Source organism: Lates calcarifer, unplaced genomic scaffold, assembly GCF_001640805.2.
Source record: "Lates calcarifer isolate ASB-BC8 unplaced genomic scaffold, TLL_Latcal_v3 _unitig_5243_quiver_792, whole genome shotgun sequence".
In the NCBI taxonomy this organism is placed as follows: domain Eukaryota; kingdom Metazoa; phylum Chordata; class Actinopteri; family Centropomidae; genus Lates; species Lates calcarifer.
In genome coordinates this window covers 94,613-114,337 of record NW_026117390.1, presented here as the reverse complement: position 1 = coordinate 114,337, position 19,725 = coordinate 94,613, and the positions used below count along the sequence as shown (strand labels likewise).

Below are 19,725 nucleotides of genomic sequence, written 5' to 3'. Positions count from 1 at the left end.
TCAAGTCTGAGTCGTCCTTCTCTGAGGACGTCTTTGTCAAACTGGACTCGTCCTGAAAACTGTTCATCCTGAGACTCTGAGACCTCAACACCCTCATGGAGCTGAAACAGGACTTTTGAGACTTTCTGATCAGTCAACAGTTCACAGAGGATATAAATGTTGGAGGAGCTGAGAGTTTTGGGTGTGAAGGTCCATTCCAGTGTGATGTGGTGGTTCTCCTCTGCCTGATAGAAGGTCTGTGCCACATTCACTACAAGTGTTCCTGCAGAGAGACAGAGAGGGAGAGGGAGGAGCAGGTCAAACCACTCAGAGAGCAGGATGAAGGAGTCAGGACAGAAACAGATGGTTTCAGTGGCTGAGAATAAAGACCAGCAGAGCAGGAATCTAACTGAAGAATAAAACACAGACATCAAACATTCTAACCTCACTCTACTGTAATCTGACTCTATGATAATATCTTTATGAGGAGTTTTCAATGATCAGCTGCTGATGATATCATCCAGTCTGAGCTTTCACTGACTCTCACTGTTTTTTGATGGTGTCAGTGTTTTTTTTTTTTTTTTTTACTGTTTCAGAGATGGGGGGGGTGAACTAACAAGATGTCTACACACAGACAGGAAGAGAGAAAAAGATGGCGCATCCACCATCCGTTGGCTTTATTATGAATGTTGTCAAATGAAGCTTTAAAAAACTAAAATGTTCCAGCGTGAGGTTTCTAAATATCAGATTCAGTCTCTGAGTTAAACTCTACACAGAGCTGATCATAAAGACGCTGTTTATGCTTTAACCTCCACATTAACATCATTTCACTTTACCGCTGTTTATAAAGTGAACTGACTGTGTTTCGTTCCGCCTGTAAAATGGCGACCGTCTCTCTCCATGTGAGGTGAACTCAGCAGCTCTCCTTACATCTCACTGCGTCAAACTCTTCAGAAAACCAACAGACTGACCCAGTAGTTTAACACTGAAACAATGAAAGGAGCTGAAAGATCAGAGTCTCTCTCTGTGCTCTGTGTCTAAAACTTGTGTGAGTCGACAATCAGACGACAAACTCTCCACGGTCACTGAGAGGGAAGTGTTGAAAGTAGGATGGAGAGTCTCCCTCTCCGCTCGTCACCTCTGACTGCAGCCACCAACTTTCTACCCAGTCTGGTCCTTAAAGCAGCTCATTTAACAGATGAGAACTAATGAGAACATCTTTAATCTGACTGATGATAAATAAACAGGCTTCATGTTACATTGTGTCCATACAGCAACAGAGGAACTGTAACACCTCCAGCAGGGACTCTTACTGTCAGAAAATCTCTGAGTGAACAAAATAGAACAATAAATGATCCTGAACTCACCACTGACAGCGACAGAGAGCTGAGAAATAAGCAGGAAAATACACAGAGTTTCCTCCATGATCTTCTCTCTCCGGACGGCAGCGACAACAGAACGTGATGTCGTCACACGCCAATGACAGCGCTGTTAGCAGCAGAGTTTCACTACGTCCTCATTCGGTGCGGAATTCACTTGGTACAATAAGCAGTCAGGTCTGGGACGTAACATTCGTACCGTCCACTGTCAGACATCTGTACAGAGGAGATCCTCCAGCAGCGGCTTTAATTTAAAATCTCCAAACACTGACTGGATGTTACATTTTGGATGAAACTTTGTATGTCTGTCTAACACGGGACTGTTAAACCAGTTCAGACTGTCTTAGGATCCAGCTGAACTTCCTCCGCGGACGAACTACGAAGCCTCCTGTGTGCGCGTCCACGCCTCCCCAGCAAAAAAGCAAAGAAAAACATTGAATGAGAAGGTGTGTCCAAACTTTGACTGGTACTGAATGTGTGCATTCACCATATATGTAGCTACCATTCATTAAATCAGACCTATTATTAAAATAAGAGAGTCATCAACATAAACCTTCATCAAAATAAATATCATCAAAGTAAATGTAAAATAACGAATATCAAATAATAAAGGATCCTGAATTCACCTGTGATAACCTCAGTCAATGTCTCTTCATCATCATCATCATCACTGCAACCCCTCCCTCTGAAAACCAAGGGAGTTTAACCTTCGATCATCTTGTCGTAGTCGGGGCTGACGGCTTCGATCTGTGTTACACGGTACAACAACAGTGGTTAAGATGTTGGTAACTTGAGTTGCAGTTAATGATCCACAACACACACACCTGCTACCTGCTTCCTTCCCACAACACACAGTCTTTCCTCTAAATTTCAAGCAGTGTGACCAAACCACAGGCTGGGTGGTTTTCATGTGTCACAGTGAAACCACATTTCATAAACTAGTGAACTGTGAAATGCAGCCTCTGAAAAGGTCTTGGGGAAACTGACTGAGAGAGAGACAGAGACAGAGTTAGAGAGCTGAGTCCTACAAGAGTCTTTAAACGCTGAGTGTCAACAGAGCTAACACCAGGTACTGAGTGAGGACCAGTCATTCTGAGTGACAGAAAAAGGTGGTTTGTTTTCTGAGTGAGGACCAGGAGGAGAGGACGTTTTACTCAAACAGCAAATCGTTTAACATCGGGGCTTTACCATGTAGGCATCTTAACCATGTCAGGAACTCTGCAGTTTCAGATCTGTTCTCTGTAGTGAGTTCTTAATTTAACTAACAACCTGCCTCTTCACATGAACGCACCCAAGAAATCCTGGGTTGACTGAACGAGTTGATGACCAGCATCGTGTGATTGTGGTTATTAACTATGAACTATGAAAATGGATTTGATACCTCAGCCCAGCCAGTTCACCAACTACACCTCTTTCAGGAAGTTTCCAGAATCATTTTCTGCAGCTCTTCATCTCCGTCAGTTGACAGGATCTCCAGCTTTTCCATCTCAGAGATGTTTGGTGTTTTCTCTGCTTCCTGCTTCTTCTTCATCCCTGTGAGAACATGAAAGCAGTTTGTGAGTCACTGAGTTCAGACCATCTTCATCTGTAAAGTAACTAGTATCTGTATCTGTCAGACAAATGTAGTGGAGGAAAAAGTACAATATGTGCAGCTGTATAAGGTAGAAAAACACCTGAATACTCAAGTACATTTACCTACAAACTGTACTGAAGTACAACACTGGAGTCAATGTACTGATGAGAAAATGAAGTTTGTTATTTACTGATTATTCCAAGTTTCACCAGGACTCCAATAAGAATGAGACCAAGACCAATGAGGGCACCATGAACACCACCAACAATGGCACCAACATTCATCTTCTCAGCTCCTGAATGAAGATGAGAAAGTGTTGAGTTGAAGAACAAACTCAGAGGAGATGCAGTTTTTAGTCAAGAATGAATCAGAGACATTTACCAGGTTTCTCTGGCTCGATGATCGTCATGTTTGTCCTGTTGTCTTGGTCTTTTCTCACTGTTTCAAATAAGAAACAAACACTTTAAAGACTTTTTCAAATCACATCCGTCTGATTTAGGAACAAACTTCTTCACGGTCTCTGATTCTTCTGATGGAAATTCGGTATTAAATTCAGCCTGTGTGATGATTCCTCTGCTCAGGTTTAAATGTTGGAGGAGCTGAGAGTTTTGGGTGTGAAGGTCCATTCCAGTGTGATGTGGTGGTTCTCCTCTGCCTGATAGAAGGTCTGTGCCACATTCACTACAAGTGTTCCTGCAGAGAGACAGAGAGGGAGAGGGAGGAGCAGGTCAAACCACTCAGAGAGCAGGATGAAGGAGTCAGGACAGAAACAGATGGTTTCAGTGACTGAGAATAATAACGTAATAATCTAATAATAATGTTGTTTTTCTTAGAGGCCAAATTTGAAGCATTTGGGCTCTAAGAAAAAGAAAAAAAAGAAAAAGAAAAACAACGTTTCACAAATGGCCTCATGTGACTCCAACGACTGTTGTTATAACACAATGTTGCACTAACGTAGTCGATACCAATTTTTCTACCAACGACCGTCACTCTAACGACGATCGTTGGCACATGGAGCACAAAGGATCCATGACATCCTCGGTCTTGTGAAAGCCCCCACAGAGGTTAAATACCTGGGTCTCCACACCAAAAAAATCAGTTGGACCAGTCCCAGCCTGATCAGATGCGAACACGAACTGATGAAGCCTCTTGGATGAGAGGTGAAACGTCTTCTAGACTATAACTAAGTCCAGTTGTGCGAAATTTCCATTGAGATGACTTTGTGAAGAGGCACATCCGGAGCCTGTTGCAAGAGATTTCGGCCCTCAGCTTCACCACTGATATTTGACGAGGATTTTACTCTGCGAAGAGTCGTCCTGCAAAACAATTTAGGGGTTCGCACACCAGGTGTGTATGATGACATGCTTCAGACATGAAGGGTCCCTAAAAGTTCTGTTCATGTTGTGCTACGTGATAATACGAAAAACATGATCAAAGCCATGAGTGACGCTGGACTCCCGAGCCTGCCGTGTGTCGCACACACCCTCCAGCTGGCTGTTAATGAGGGGCTTTTAGCACAGAAGAGCGTGGCTGAAAGAGTTGGACATTTTAAACATTCTGCCTTAGCCTACTCCTGCCTTGAAGATATTCTGTTTGTTAAAAAAAAGCAATGCGATGCAGTTGTTGAATGCTAAATGTCATGTCAATGTACGAAATGTAATGGCATTAATAAGCACTCGTATCGATACTCGGTATCGGCAATTACTCAATTGTAAGTACTTGTAAGCGGGTTGACAAAATGTGGTATTGGTGCATCCCTAATTTCAATAATCCTTTAAATGGGGGGGGGGGGGGGGGGGGGGGGCTGTTGTAATTGTAGACTACAGACCAACACATGCAGCGTTAATGATGGAAATATGAAGGTGAACCACTTTCTATAAGGTTTCTATTTGATCCAGGTTCAGTTTCCACTGAGGCTGAAATACTGTTAACATGAAGTTCATACTGAACATAACAGCATTATATTCATACATATACAGAGTGTTCATCATTAACAGAGAGTAACAGCTCATTCTCAGACATGTGACCCACGTGTTGACTGTAATCCAAGTATCTGAGAAATGATCACATATGTTCTGTGTCCTTCCATCTCATATTACAGATGAAGAATCCAGAGAACATGTGACCAGTCTCCCTGGCTTTGTTGGTTTGACATTGTGTCGTTAGAGTCTCTTTAAATTCCTCACAAACCCACAGAATTAACATGCGTTCTTCATCTGAGAGATACGGTGCACGCGCGTTTTATGCACGCACCTACTCAATTTACCGACATCTGAACCACCGAGGCAGATCGAGGCAGTCAGGGTTTGTCAACCCCGACTTTCACTGAGAACCTGAGTTAAATCAGAGCAGGTTAAACACATTACATTCGTAGTACAGACCTCAGGTGTTTGAACTAACAAGATGTCGACACACAGACAGGAAGAGAGAAAAAGATGGCGCAGCAGCTTCGTCTTTCAGACTCAGTGTTTCCTGATGTGAACTCACTGCTGTTGATGATATAAAATAAACTAAATCAATATGAGAACTTTCTAACAGAGACAGAAACACAAGAGTTCTCCTGGTTCACTTTCCTCTGTTCACACTCTAATATATCTTCTTGTTTCTGACATGGCGGTAAACTCAGCCTCACTTCCTTCCTGTTGTTCATCATCTCAGTTTAAAGTTTAGATTAAAATGTTGCAGCGTGAGGTTTCTAAATATCAGATTCAGTCTCTGAGTTAAACTCTACACAGAGCTGATCATAAAGACGCTGTTTATGCTTTAACCTCCACATTAACATCATTTCACTTTACTGCTGTTTATAAAGTGAACTGACCGTGTTCAGACTTTGTATAGTTTTCATGCCTCTGTTCTCATCCACAGACATCATGTTCGCTCTGACAGTGTGAACGCATCAGTTTCCCAGATCTCACAGAGTAAAACACTGAAAACAATGAATAAACCAACAGGCTGACACAGTGGTCTAACACTGAAACAATGAAACAGTATCACTGGATATATATTTCCTCCTCCATGTCTGTTTCTCTCAGTCTCTCTGGAACTTCAGTAAAAACTAAATCCATTGTCCAACATCTTGTCTAAGAACAAAACCAGTTCCCTTCATGAAAACAAATCCGAGATGAACACAACAACAATATCTACTCTGTATTTTTACATTAACTTGTGTCTCGTCTGTCGGTGAACAATCAAAAGTGAAACACAGACATTATAACCACCCTCTGTGTCGGTAAACATGCCTCACTCTGTGCACTTTAACTTTCAGCTGTACAGCCGTTCTGTGCAATACATTCACACTCACACCTATACCTCATTGTATATAGAGTTACACTGTTTTTTATGTTTGCACTGTAAAGGAGAAGCTCTCCAATCTCGTTGTACTTTTAGTATGATGACAATAAAGGGCATTCTATTCTATAAAACACCATGTATTGGTCCACATACCTCTACCATCCACTACTTTTTTTTTTCTTTTTTTTTTCAAACACGAACATAACCTGCTTGGAGCAGTTTAGAGACGCAGCGTAAATTAAAAATGTGGCTATATTTTAGACCTCACTGTGATTCACGTGCTTTAAAAACGAACCAGAATGCAGATCAGTTTCTTAAACTCAAGCTTCTGGACCTCAGTTAAACTTTCCAAACTTACTCGAGATAACTTCAGCGAACTGTAAAATAATAAACAGGAAAATATGAAGCAATCCCTTCATGATCACCTGTCGAACTCAACCTGTCTGACAACCCATGTTCAGAACTGTTTGTTCATCATCAGACAAAAAAGCAAAAACACTGAATAATCATTTCTGTACTTATTTACAGCACATATAGTGCTTTAAAATTGAACCACACTCAGTTAAGCTTTTGCCCTGGAGGCGACAGATGGCGGAGGACACCGACCCTCTTAGTCCGCGCTCAACATCCGGCACAGGACGAGGTCCACATACCTCTACCATCCACTACATACAACTTTTTTTTTCTTTTTTTTTTTTCAAACATGAACATAACCTGCTCGGAGCAGTTTAGAGACGCAGCGTAAATTAAAAATGTGGCTATATTTTAGAACTCACTGTGATTCACGTGCTTTAAAAATGAACCACATTGCAGATCAGTTTCTTAAACTCAAATATTCCTGGGAAATGGTAAATAAATATAAACGTAGAGCTGTAAAATTAAATCGGTCTACTTATGCTTCCTTTACCTCAGTTAAACTTTTCAAACTTACTCGAGATAACTTCAGCGAAAGTTGTTAGGTTTCATGAAGCCAGATAAGAAAAGATGTCCTGGATATGTTGAACTCACTTTGTAGTTTAGGCCTCAGATGGAAATTTGAAGCTTGAATAGTTTTGATGTCTCAGTCCAGACAGTTCATCAACAACAACTACACATGTTGCAGGACACATGTTGTCCTACCAGCTTCCTCCTGCTTCTTCTTCATCCCTGTGAGAACATGAAAGCAGTTTGTGAGTCACTGAGTTCAGACCATCTTCATCTGTAAAGTAACTAGTATCTGTATCTGTCAGACAAATGTAGTGGAGGAAAAAGTACAATATGTGCAGCTGTATATGGTAGAAAAACACCTGAATACTCAAGTACATTTACCTACAAACTGTACTGAAGTACAACACTGGAGTCAATGTACTGATGAGAAAATGTTACAGAGCAGAGGTTTGTTACTTACAGAGATTTCTACGTTTCACCAGGTCTATGATAATAATGAAGACAAGAAGAGCACCAACAACACCAAAAAAAATGAGACCAAGAACACCAAGAACAATGGCAGCAACCTCCATCTTCTCAGCTCCTGAATGAAGATGAGAAAGTGTTGAGTTGAGATGAAGAACAAACTCAGAGGAGATGCAGTTTTTAGTCAAGAATGAATCAGAGACATTTACCAGGTTTCTCTGGCTCGATGATCGTTGTGTTTGTCCTGTTGTCTTGGTCTTTTCTCACTGTTTCAAATAAGAAACAAACACTTTAAACACTTTTTCAAATCACATGCGTCTGATTTAGGAACAAACTTCTTCACTGTCTCTGATTCTTCTGATGGAAATTCAGTATTAAATTCAGCCTGTGTGATGATTCCTCTGCTCAGGTTTACATGTTGGACTTCTAAATGTTCATCTCAGTAAATAGAGTGCTGAGCAGCCACACTCCATCAGGTCTAGTTCAGCAGTAAAGTCTCTGACAACCCTCCATAACAAGGGTTTTCTACTGAGTTCTACTCAATCAACTCACCAGTGACGTTGAGTCGACACTTGTCAGAGCGTGAACCGGACTCTGTTTTGACCTCACACAGGTACAGACCTGAGTCCTCAGTCCTGAGTCTGGACACATCAAGTCTGAGTCGTCCTTCTCTGAGGACGTCTTTGTCAAACTGGACTCGTCCTGAAAACTGTTCATCCTGAGACTCTGAGACCTCAACACCCTCATGGAGATGAAACAGGACTGAGACTTTCTGATCAGTTATCAGTTGACAGAAGATATAAATGTTGGAGGAGCTGAGAGTTTTGGGTGTGAAGGTCCATTCCAGTGTGATGTGGTGGTTCTCCTCTGCCTGATAGAAGGTCTGTGCCACATTCACTACAAGTGTTCCTGCAGAGAGACAGAGAGGGAGAGGGAGGAGCAGGTCAAACCACTCAGAGAGCAGGATGAAGGAGTCAGGACAGAAACAGATGGTTTCAGTGACTGAGAATAAAGACCAGCAGAGCAGGAATCTAACTGAAGAATAAAACACAGACATCAAACATTCTAACCTCACTCTACTGTAATCTGACTCTATCATAATATCTTTATGAGGAGTTTTCAATGATCAGCTGCTGATGATTTCATCCAGTCTGAGCTTTCACTGACTCTCACTGTTTTTGATGGTGTCAGTGTTTTTTAAAAATTTTTTTTATTTTTCTATTGTTTTAGAGATGGGGCTGGAAGAGGGGGGGCTGGTGGGTGAACTAACAAGATGTCGACACACAGACAGGAAGAGAGAAAAAGATGGTGCATCAGCTTCCTCTTTCAGACTCAGTGTTTCCTGATGTGAACTCACTGCTGTTGATGATATAAAATAAACTAAATCAATATGAGAACTTTCTAACAGAGACAGAAACAGAAGAGTTCTCCTGGTTCACTTCCTCTGTTCACACTCTAATATATCTTCTTGTTTCTGACATGGCGGTAAACTCAGCCTCACTTCCTTCCTGTTGTTCATCATCTCAGTTTAAAGTTGAGATTTAAATGTTCCACCATCTGTTGGCTTTACTTCCCTTTTTATTATTACACATATGTAACATGAATGTTGTCAAATGAAGCTTTAAAAACTAAAATGTTGCAGCGTGAGGTTTCTAAATATCAGATTCAGTCTCTGAGTTAAACTCTACACAGAGCTGATCATAAAGACGCTGTTTATGCTTTAACCTCCACATTAACATCATTTCACTTTACTGCTGTTTATAAAGTGAACTGACCGTGTTCAGACTTTGTATAGTTTTCATGCCTCTGTTCTCATCCACAGACATCATGTTCGCTCTGACAGTGTGAACGCATCAGTTTCCCAGATCTCACAGAGTAAAACACTGAAAACAATGAATAAACCAACAGGCTGACACAGTGGTCTGATACTGAAACAATGAAACAGTATCACTGGATATATATTTCCTCCTCCATGTCTGTTTCTCTCAGTCTCTCTGGAACTTCAGTAAAAACTAAATCCATTGTCCAACATCTTGTCTAAGAACAAAACCAGTTCCCTTCATGAAAAAAAAAAAAAAAAAAAACAACAACAACAACAACAACAATAATAATAATAATATCTACTCTGTATTTTTACGTTAACTTGTGTCTCGTCTGTCGGTGAACAATCAAAAGTGAAACACAGACATTATAACCACCGTCTGTGTCGGTAAACAACAGAAGCCGCTCTCTGACACAGCGTCAGGATGAAATGAATAAAGAAGTTTAAACTCACCGCTGACAACTTGATGACTGAAGAATAAAACAAGCAGGAAGATACAGACTCTCTCCTCCATCTTCAGCTCTACTGTTACTCGTATGGTCTGGTGGTAATACCGCTTCTAACTCAGCTGTTCAGTTCATGCAGCGGGGAAACTTCTCCGAACACATGTAGATAGAATGTAAATCTCGTACATTGATCACGCCCATGCGTTCTATGAGCATTCCATTTGTCTTTGGGCGGAGTCAAAGCTCTGGTCGTGTTTTGACATCACGTGACAGTAACCACAGTTTACACAGTTACAAGTTGTAAAAAAGCAAATAAATAAAGGAAAAAAATTATAATGGTGAACTTTTCACTTTGAATTTCTCCTGTTCGTAGACATTTAGTATTTTTAGAATCAGGACTAATATTTCACTGTTTGTGTGTTTTCTCTTCCCAACTCTTGTCTTTAATGTTTCCCAGCAGAACATTGTGCTGTAACCAGATGATGGATGTTATTCACTTCACCTGTCAGTGAACTTTAATCCAACACTGAGCATTGATTCCATCAGTTTCCATCAGTTCTCCAGGTTGAGTAAAGTGCACAGAGTCATTGTATTATTATTATTCACTGTGCACAGATCAGCTTCAGGGTCTGGGAGTTTATTTCTCTGTTGTCTTCTTACACTTTGTCAGTTCATCGTGTAGTTGTTTAGTCTTCTGCTGTTTGTTCACAACAGGAATCTTCTGCTGCTGTTATACAGACTATTAAAGATGATTAAATATAAATAACAGAAACACCACTGACACAGTTTCAGGATGTAAATCTGAAAATAATGACGCATCAAACAATAATGAGCCTGAACTTACCTGTGATAACTTCAGAGAATGAGAAAATAACCAGGAGAATAAGAAGCCTCCTCTTCATCATCATCATCATCAGTTCTGTGGTCCAGCTGAAGTTCTGCCGTGTGTGCGTCCATTTATAAACCACCCAGGATTTCCCACTACACTGTCAATGTTGTCTTCTCTGAAATGAAGAAGTAATAAGAAGAACTGTCAAAACTTGAAATGAAAAGATCAGGAAATCAGGAAGTGTGAACTGATATTCTAAGAAATAAGATGAAGAAGGAGGTGATTCGTCAGTGAAGTGAATCTGTTAAATCATCCTATGACATGAGCCCTCCATGCTGTGATCATCTGTTGACTCTGCCGTCCTGGTGTGAGGAAAAGAAACTCCCCTCCATCCAGCATGACCCTGACACACAGCATCATTATCTGGTACAGGATCTGTGTCAGAGAAATTCCTACAGAGCAGATATTTAAGTTGTTTCTCTGCCACTGAATACAACTGTTTACAGACACTTGGCTGAATCACTGATAGTGGTGCTAATAGCGGCAGGAGCTCATTCATACCTGTACATGCTACAACAACAAAAGGCAACACTGAGCTGCTGCTCCCCCCCCCTCCCCCTCCTCCCTCCTCCCTCCTCCCTCCTCCAAGGTGTGGCAGGAACTTTCCATTATTAAAAGAGACACAAAATAGAAGACAAAGTTGAAAATGTGTCTCAGCTCATACACTGTGATATCTGAGAGGTGGTTCTGATGGTCTCAGACTGTAGCTGAGGTTCAGGTTTCATTAAAGGGAACAAACTGGGCTCAGGTCAAAGTGGGGTGAAGAGAACTACTTGTGCTACCCAGAATGCATTGTGAACAGGTGTCTGTGAGTGTGTTTTACTGTGTGTGTTGTGGGTTCAGTGGATGGTTCATCAGACTGGACTCACACTCAGCTGTTTTCAAACCAACTTTATTTACAAACTCAGTCAGTGAACAACAAGTGAACAAAGGTTCCTGTCCAGCAGGAAACATTTAACCATCAACTTCTACAGCAACACTGAAGCTGGTCAAAGTCATTTACTCATTTAGTATCATATGACATGTTCTACATTACAGTTTTATAATGCAGGGCAAAATACATACAAGTTCAAAGTAGATTGGAAAAGAGGAAACAGTTTAAAATCCACCGTCCACACAGCAGAGGAAACAAAGCTTCCAGCTGTTTTTAAGTTAGAAAACCTGAGATCAGTGGAAAACAAAGAGACACATTAATCTGACAGAGACACATTTACATTCAACCATTTTATCCTGAGAGACTCACAAGTGAGGAAACTGTGGGTTCAAGGACACTTCAGCAGCTGGGGATCAAACCACCAACCCTGTGATCAGTGAATAACCCACAGTCTCTGTTGTTGTTCTGTGTCTCATCACTGCCACCTACAGGCTGAATGCAGTAACTACACATCAGGTCCAAACTGACTGAGACCTGGTCTGTGTTCTGAAGCAGGATTTGAGGTTAGTGAGGAAACTTCAGCTTTAACTCTGGGGTTTCAGGGTCACAACCAAAGTTCACCTGTTATCAGGTAAATCACCTGATGCTGAACGGCTAACCTGCTCCTGTCAACAGCTACTGACCAATCAGATCACTGGAAAACTGGAGTCATCATTTCTACAGACTACAGACACTTGGCTGATCACAGACAGTGGTGGACGGCTGATAGTGGTGCTAATAGCGGAAGTTTCCATTCTTTGTCACTAAGGCAACATGATACAGTCCTGCTTAGTGATTAGCTCCATTCACAGTGTTTCATGTACAAAGTTTCCCAGGATCTTATTTTGGTGAAACAGTTGTACAGCTGATGTTGATGGTAGAAACTGTATCTGACCACAAACTGAACGACTGGCACAGTTTGAAGTTTGATGATGGTGCTGAATGAAAAAGGCAGTAAAGTCTTTACACAGCATTTCATCACAATCCAGTTATTTAGTTTGGTCGTAAACTTGCAGGTTAAAGCAGACAGAACTTAACAGTAAAAAAATCCAACAATATAACGAGGATAACTGATAATAGTACTATTGATCAGTGATGGCTTCAACCAACCAATAAGCTCACTGGTTAAATGTTAAATGTGCAACAACACAGCACACATTCAAATGAAAAGTAATGGAGGACAGAAACATGGACAAACTAACTCACTGAACTAATTTTCAAACAGGACTAACAAATGTTAAACAACAGCAGTGTTAAACAGGTCACAGGACACTTAGAAATTCCAATACATCAATATGAAAATAATCTGTTACAGGTAAAAGTCTTGAATGAAAAAATAAACAAAGTATAAAAAAGTAAAAGTACACAAGTGTTGTAAAAAATGTAGTTTAAATACTGAAGTTAAAGTAGTGGTTTGGTCTCTGTGACTGACACATTATTATATGTAACATCATTACATGATTAATACTGAAGTATCAGTATCACTGTTGGTGGAGATTTTAACAACTTTCAGACATTCAATCATCAAATGTGTTGTGTTTTAAAAGCTTGTTATATTTCCATGTTTCAATATTTCCCTCTGAAATGTAGTGGAGTGGACGTATGAAGCAGCAGAGGATGAAAATACTCAACTCAAAACTGTACTTTCATTCAGTACTTAGCTTAGTTTAGGTCAATAGTTTTGTTCCTGTTTAATTAAAATGAGTAAACTGACTGCTCCCAGTTTGATATGTGATACCTGCAGTAGAGAGAGGTTTAAGTCCCTTTGTTGAGTACAATCTTTGGTAAAGCTGCTGAAACCAGAGCAGCTGTTAAACACTCAGGTTCTAAACGTCTTCTCTCTCCAGCAGCCGTCCGTCCATCGACCATCAGTCCACGTCTGCCAGCTCTCGTCCCTGGTCTCCTCCTCCCTCCCTCCTCTGACAAATGGCTGAGAGACAGAAAAACAGTTTGTGATTCTGATTCACTGATCTGTTTTCATTTTGTGTAATGTTTGATCATTGAAACAACTTTACATCTCTGGGTCTCTAAAAGTGATTTAAATGAAGCTGCCTGAGAAGTTTAGAGAGGAAATGTCTCTTTGGTGAAACTGGTAATAACTCAGAGACACAGCAACTACTACAACTGTAGTATAAAACCTGAATACTCAAGTACATTTACCTACAAACTGTACTGAAGTACAACACTGGAGTCAATGTACTGATGAGAAAATGTTACAGAGCAGAGGTTTTCTTACTTACTGAGATTTCTACGTTTCACCAGGACTCCGATAATCAGACCAACAATGAAAAGAAGAACAGCAAGAACAGCAACAACAATGACATCAACATCCTTCTCCTCTTTAGCTCCTGAATGAAGATGAGAAAGTGTCAGATTATCTTGTTCTCAGAGAGAACGTAGGAGGTAGAGAATCAAAGACACAGTTTTCTAGTCAAGAATGAATCAGAGACATTTACCTGGTTTCTCTGACTCGATGATCGTTGTGTTTGTCCTGTGTCTTGGTCTTTTCTCACTGTTTCAAATAAGAAACAAACACTTTAAACACTTTTTCAAATCACATCCGTCTGATTTAGGAACAAACTTCTTCACTGTCTCTGATTCTTCTGATGGAAATTCAGTATTAAATTCAGCAGACTCACCAACAGTAAGAGTTATGGTAGCACTGGCTGCTAGTCCTGGGACGTAACATCTGTACAGTCCACTGTCTGTCAGGGTCAATGAGGAGATGTTCAGACTGATGATTCCTCTGATCAGATCTTCATGGATCAGAGTCGTCCTGTCTCTGTACTGATCCATCTGTGGATCAGTTTGGTCCTTTTCATGTCGATACAAGTGGACCACATCATCTTCTCTGTTGAGGTCAGCTCTGGTAAACTCCAGTGTTTCTTTCCTCAAGTCCACTGATGGATCCAGACGACACTGCAGTGAAACATCACCACCTTCTTCTACCTGGTTTGGTTCAGTCTGACAGGTGAGCTGATGATTTCCTGGAGAAACAGAAACATATATATGTGTTTATATTCAGAGGTCTCATCCTGCCCACAGGCCTGTACTACGAAGCAGGATTTGGGGTCAGTGAGATAACGTCAGCTTTAACTCTGAGGTTTCAGTCTTACTGCTTCAGTCCGATGGAGCTCAGACATGAAGTCTCTTCTCTGTGCTTCAGCAGCAGAAACAGTCTGACATTACTGTCACTGTTGATCTGCATCACATATTCACAATCACTCAGAACAAATCATCACACTAAAGGCAGTAAAAATGTTCTTATTTACAACAAACCCTCATCACTGCATTTTGATCATTGGGAATTATTTCTACTCTTTCTATCTTGTTCACTAGATGTTGGCGGATCGATCCAAATATTGATAGTATCGATCCCAGCGTTGGTATTGGAATCAGATCGATACTGATGTGACGGAATTGATACTTTACTTTCAGTTTCTGTCCTCTACTTTCAGTTCGCCGCTTCAGTTCAGGTAAAAATGAGCGTTTTGTCAGAAAGCAGTGAACCATGTGTTACTGCACCTTCTGTTAGACTTTGATTAACAATCAATGCTTTTACACACACACACTTTCCCTTTTTATTTCCCTGTAACGTCTCGTCTCTGCTCTGTTGAATGAAACACTCGGAGAAATCTGCGTAGTTTCAATGTGAAGAGTCAAGATGTAAACTTACCTACTGCGAATGGTAAAGCGGACATTACGGTAAACACCAGTATCACAGACATTTATCAACCTACATTTGACGAGAGAAGAGAAGAAAAAGAAAAGCTGCGGAGCATCGATCATCCATTATTTTAAAAAGCTGCGTCGAGCTGTGAAATATTTTCACTTTTCTTCTTCGCCTCCACATCCTCCTCCTCCTCCTCCTGCTCCTCCTCCTGCTCCTCCTCCTCCTGCTCCACATCTTCTGGAATAACTTCAAGTTCCACGGTTTACATTAAATGCTGATATTATTATTACTTTTTAAAGTGATTTCTATTCATTCGTTTCATTTTCAGATGATCACCTCTGTCACTTCTTTTCAGGAATCACGTCCCATTTCTTCAAACCACTGCCTCTGTAACACTTTTTAACAGATCATCAACTTTGACTCTTTCACATTCTTCAATTAATTCCACCATATTTGATACTACTCACCAAATCTGTGGCATTTTAACAAAGCGCTCAGAGAGTCTTCAGGTGTTCATCAGCCACAGCAGCTTTCACACCGTTTCCTGTTTCTCGATGAAAAACGTCTTCATCGTTGCAGTTGTCCACTCTTTTTTGCGGGTAAAAACGCAGCCAGCTCCCCACATTAGCTCTCTTATCTCAGCAAAGAGAGGGAGGCGTGTCCTGCTCACAGTGTTGACCTTTGACCCAGACAAGGTCAGAATTCATGTAGTCATCATAAGACATTTTTGTTTTGACTTTTTTTATTTTCAGTGTTGTCGTTTTCAAATCTTCATCGATGCAGGTGTGATTCAGAAAGAACAACAACACAGTTAAAGACGGAGCTCCTTGGTGACTGGAGCTGTTTTTACAACGTGCCCTAAAAAGATAAGACAGACTTTACTTATCCCACTTATTTACATGTTACAGCAGCAAGAAACAAGAGTGACAAAAAATATAACATTAAAAAATAAAAACATAATATTAAAAAGGCACAGAAGGGTAAAAAAAAAATGAAAGTGCAGCAGTCAGCATTAAAAGTCTGTGTAATAAACAGAAATGTGCAGTTTGTAATGTAGGAAAATGGTGATAATCAGTGGGGTAGATGAAGAAGTATGTGCAGATACAGTGAGCAGAAAGTGGAGTCCAGAGTTTCAGGTTTGTTGTGGGTCAGTCTGGTGTTGTACAGTCTGATGGCTGTTGGGATAAATGACCTGTGGTAGAGCTCCTTCTTCCACCGTGGATGCAGCAGTGTTTTACTGAAGGAGCTGCTCAGGTCTCCCACAGTCTCATGCAGGGGGTGGGAGGGGTTGTCCATGATAGACGTCAGCTTGGCCTCCTCTCACCCACCTCCTCAATGGAGTCCAGAGAGCAGTCCAGGACAGAGCCGGCCCGTCTGACCAGCTTCTTCAGTCTCTTCCGGTCTCTCTCTGAGGATCCACTGCTCCAGCAGACCACTGCATACAAGATGGCAGAGGCCACCACAGAGTCATAGAAAGTCCTTAGCAGTGACCTGCACACTCTGAAGGACCTCAGTCTTCTCAGCAGGTGGAGACGACTCTGGTCTTTCTTGTTCAGGGCGTTGGTGTTGTGAGACCAGTCCAGTTTATTGTTGATGTAAACACCCAGGTATCTGTACTCCATGATCTCAATGTCCAAACCCTGGATGTTCACCGGTGCAGTGAGATGGAAACTGGAATTATAATTTACTGGGAAATTTGAAGCTTGAATAGTTTTGATGTCTCAGTCCAGACAGTTCATCAACAACTACACCTCTTTCAGGAAGTTTCCTGAAGCGTTTTCTGCAGCTCTGTGCAGCTCTTCATCTCCTTCTGTTGATGTCGTCTCCAGCTTTTCCATCTCAGAGATGTTTGGTGTTTTCTCTGCTTCCTGCTTCTTCTTCATCCCTGTGAGAACATGAAAGCAGTTTGTGAGTCACTGAGTTCAGACCATCTTCATCTGTAAAGTAACTAGTATCTGTATCTGTCAGACAAATGTAGTGGAGGAAAAAGTACAATATGTGCAGCTGTATAAGGTAGAAAAACACCTGAATACTCAAGTACATTTACCTACAAACTGTACTGAAGTACAACACTGGAGTCAATGTACTGATGAGAAAATGTTACAGAGCACAAGTTTGTTACTCACTGAGATTTCTACGTTTCCACAGGTGTTCGATAATAATGATGATAAGAATAAGAGCAACAACACCATAAAAAATGAGACCAAGGACACCACCAACAATGGCACCAACATTCATCTTCTCAGTTCCTGAATGAAGATGAGAAAGTGTTGAGTTGAGATGAAGAACAAACTCAGAGGAGATGCAGTTTTTAGTCAAGAATGAATCAGAGACATTTACCAGGTTTCTCTGACTCGATGATCGTTGTGTTTGTCCTGTTGTCTTGGTCTTTTTTCACTGTTTCAAATAAGAAACAAACACTTTAAACACTTTTTCAAATCACATCCGTCTGATTTAGGAACAAACTTCTTCACTGTCTCTGATTCTTCTGATGGAAATTCAGTATTAAATTCAGCAGACTCACCAACAGTAACATTGATGGTACAACTCTGTGTCAGTTCTGGGATGATCAGGCCATAATGTCCACTATCTGACATCTTTGCAGAGATCAGCCGGACCAGGATCCTTCTGCTCGGATCATAGATGAAAATTGTCCTGTTCCTGTACTGAGACATCTGTGGACCAGTATCGTCCTTTCCGTAACGATAAGAGTGGACTACATCCTCCCCGAGGTCAGCTCTGATAACATACAGGATGTGATCTAGCAAGTCCACTGATGGATCCAGACCAAACTGAAGCAGAACATCATCACCTTCTTCTACCTGGACTGGTTCAGTCGGGCAGGTGACATAAGGATTTTCTGAGGAAACGAAAAGATTTTAACAGTTTAAACGACAAACCACTGCTTCATACATTTAAACACACATACATATTCACTATCAGTACAACAGTAAACACCACTACACTTTAATCTAAAGCTAAAAAGTTAGTTAACTTAACCAGGACAATAGTAAACAGTAATGTCTCCTCCATTTTGATCTGAAGTGAGTCAACGAGTCACAAACTGGTTTCCACATTGTTGAACATAGTTGTTTGTGGTGTTATACTGTTACACTGTCCATACATGACAATCATGTCCACAATAGAACAAAAAGCTGCAACACTTCTAGTGTCAGATTTAATTTTAATGATCACTGACAAACTCAACAATGTTGAACATAATCTTACAAAGTCAGATTATTATCACTGTACATTTGTTATTGAACGTTTTTCCACAAGTCAAAAATCAACTTCAAAGTTTTAAAGAAATTTAACTCGTTGGACCAGGTTGGAGATAAAAACATCAATGTCGACGTAGATTTAATATGAACAGGAATCAGGAAGTAAACAGCTAAAGGTAAAAACGATGAACAGGCTCGCGTTCATTATTAAACTGTGACAAAAGAGGCGGTAAAGTTGTAAAAACACGTGCAGCGGAGTTGATGAGCATCTTTTTAAACTCCGCTCGAGTTGCGTCGTGTGTTTCCGGTCACGCGGACGCGCTCGAAGTTCCATTCATTCGAGAAAGTTCGGTCTGTCGGCATATTTCAAAGGCTCGTGTTGCTCGACACAACTTCCTGTTGCGTTCAATCAGCAAATTCAGCGACCGACACACCTCCCTGTCACCTACACCTGACAACCCGTCCCGGTGAGGGAGAGACAGGTGCGTGGAGGTGGCCTCCCCCTCACTAAATAAGATAAATGTTAAGATAGCTAGCTAGCTGGCTAATTAGCTACCGTTAGCTAATGCAATCTCATGTTAGCTATGTAGTTAGCTAGGCTTGCTACTACCGACTGATCTGTCAAAAATAAATGTGCTCTTTTAAAAAGGCCTTTGTGACGAAAATGATCAGATTGTAGTTACTGATTTTATTTACTTACCTGTGTTAGAAAGTTATTATTTTAGATTAACTTTTCCCCAGAATATTTTCATTTATTTAGGTCTATATTTTAGGTCTCACTGTGATTCACGTGCTTTAAAAATGAACCAGAATGCAGATCACTTTCTCAAACTCAAATATTCCTGGGAAATGGTAAATAAATATAAACGTACAGCTGTAAAATTAAACCGGTCCACTACACTGACCCTCTTAGTCCCGTTACCGGGACCCGCTTCATCGAGGCGAGTTTAAAAGTTTGCTGCGAACGTGCCGGTGCGTTCAAGTCTCGAGCCGGGCTTTTAAACTCACCTCCCGAACCTGAGAGGAAGCGGCTCCGCGCGAATCCCAGTTTCAGACGGTTAATCTGAAAATAACAACGAGTAAAAGAATGAAACAGCTGAAACTTACTCGAGATAACTTCAGCGAACTGTGAAATAATAAACAGCAA

General features: G+C 40.9%; 1 protein-coding gene across 15 annotated transcripts in view; it reads right to left on the bottom strand.

Annotated features, from left to right (window-relative positions):
- Window positions 1-1,411: 1,411 nt before the first annotated feature.
- Window positions 1,412-19,725, bottom strand: part of LOC108874171 (uncharacterized) — an 86,213-nt gene continuing 67,899 nt past the window's right edge. For 13 of the 15 annotated variants that reach the window (XM_051068688.1, XM_051068689.1, XM_051068687.1 and 10 more), the window contains 4 exons: window positions 17,109-17,242; window positions 2,740-2,767; window positions 1,985-2,105; window positions 1,412-1,764 (listed from right to left, as the gene is read on the bottom strand). In XM_051068688.1, the coding sequence (XP_050924645.1) occupies window positions 2,762-2,767; window positions 17,109-17,242 (140 nt within the window). In that variant the 3' untranslated portion in view covers window positions 1,412-1,764; window positions 1,985-2,105; window positions 2,740-2,761. Of the gene's footprint in view, window positions 1,765-1,984; window positions 2,106-2,739; window positions 2,768-16,081; window positions 17,243-19,725 lie in introns of those variants that run through there. The other 2 variants (XM_051068704.1, XM_051068695.1) reach the window with 2 other exon arrangements.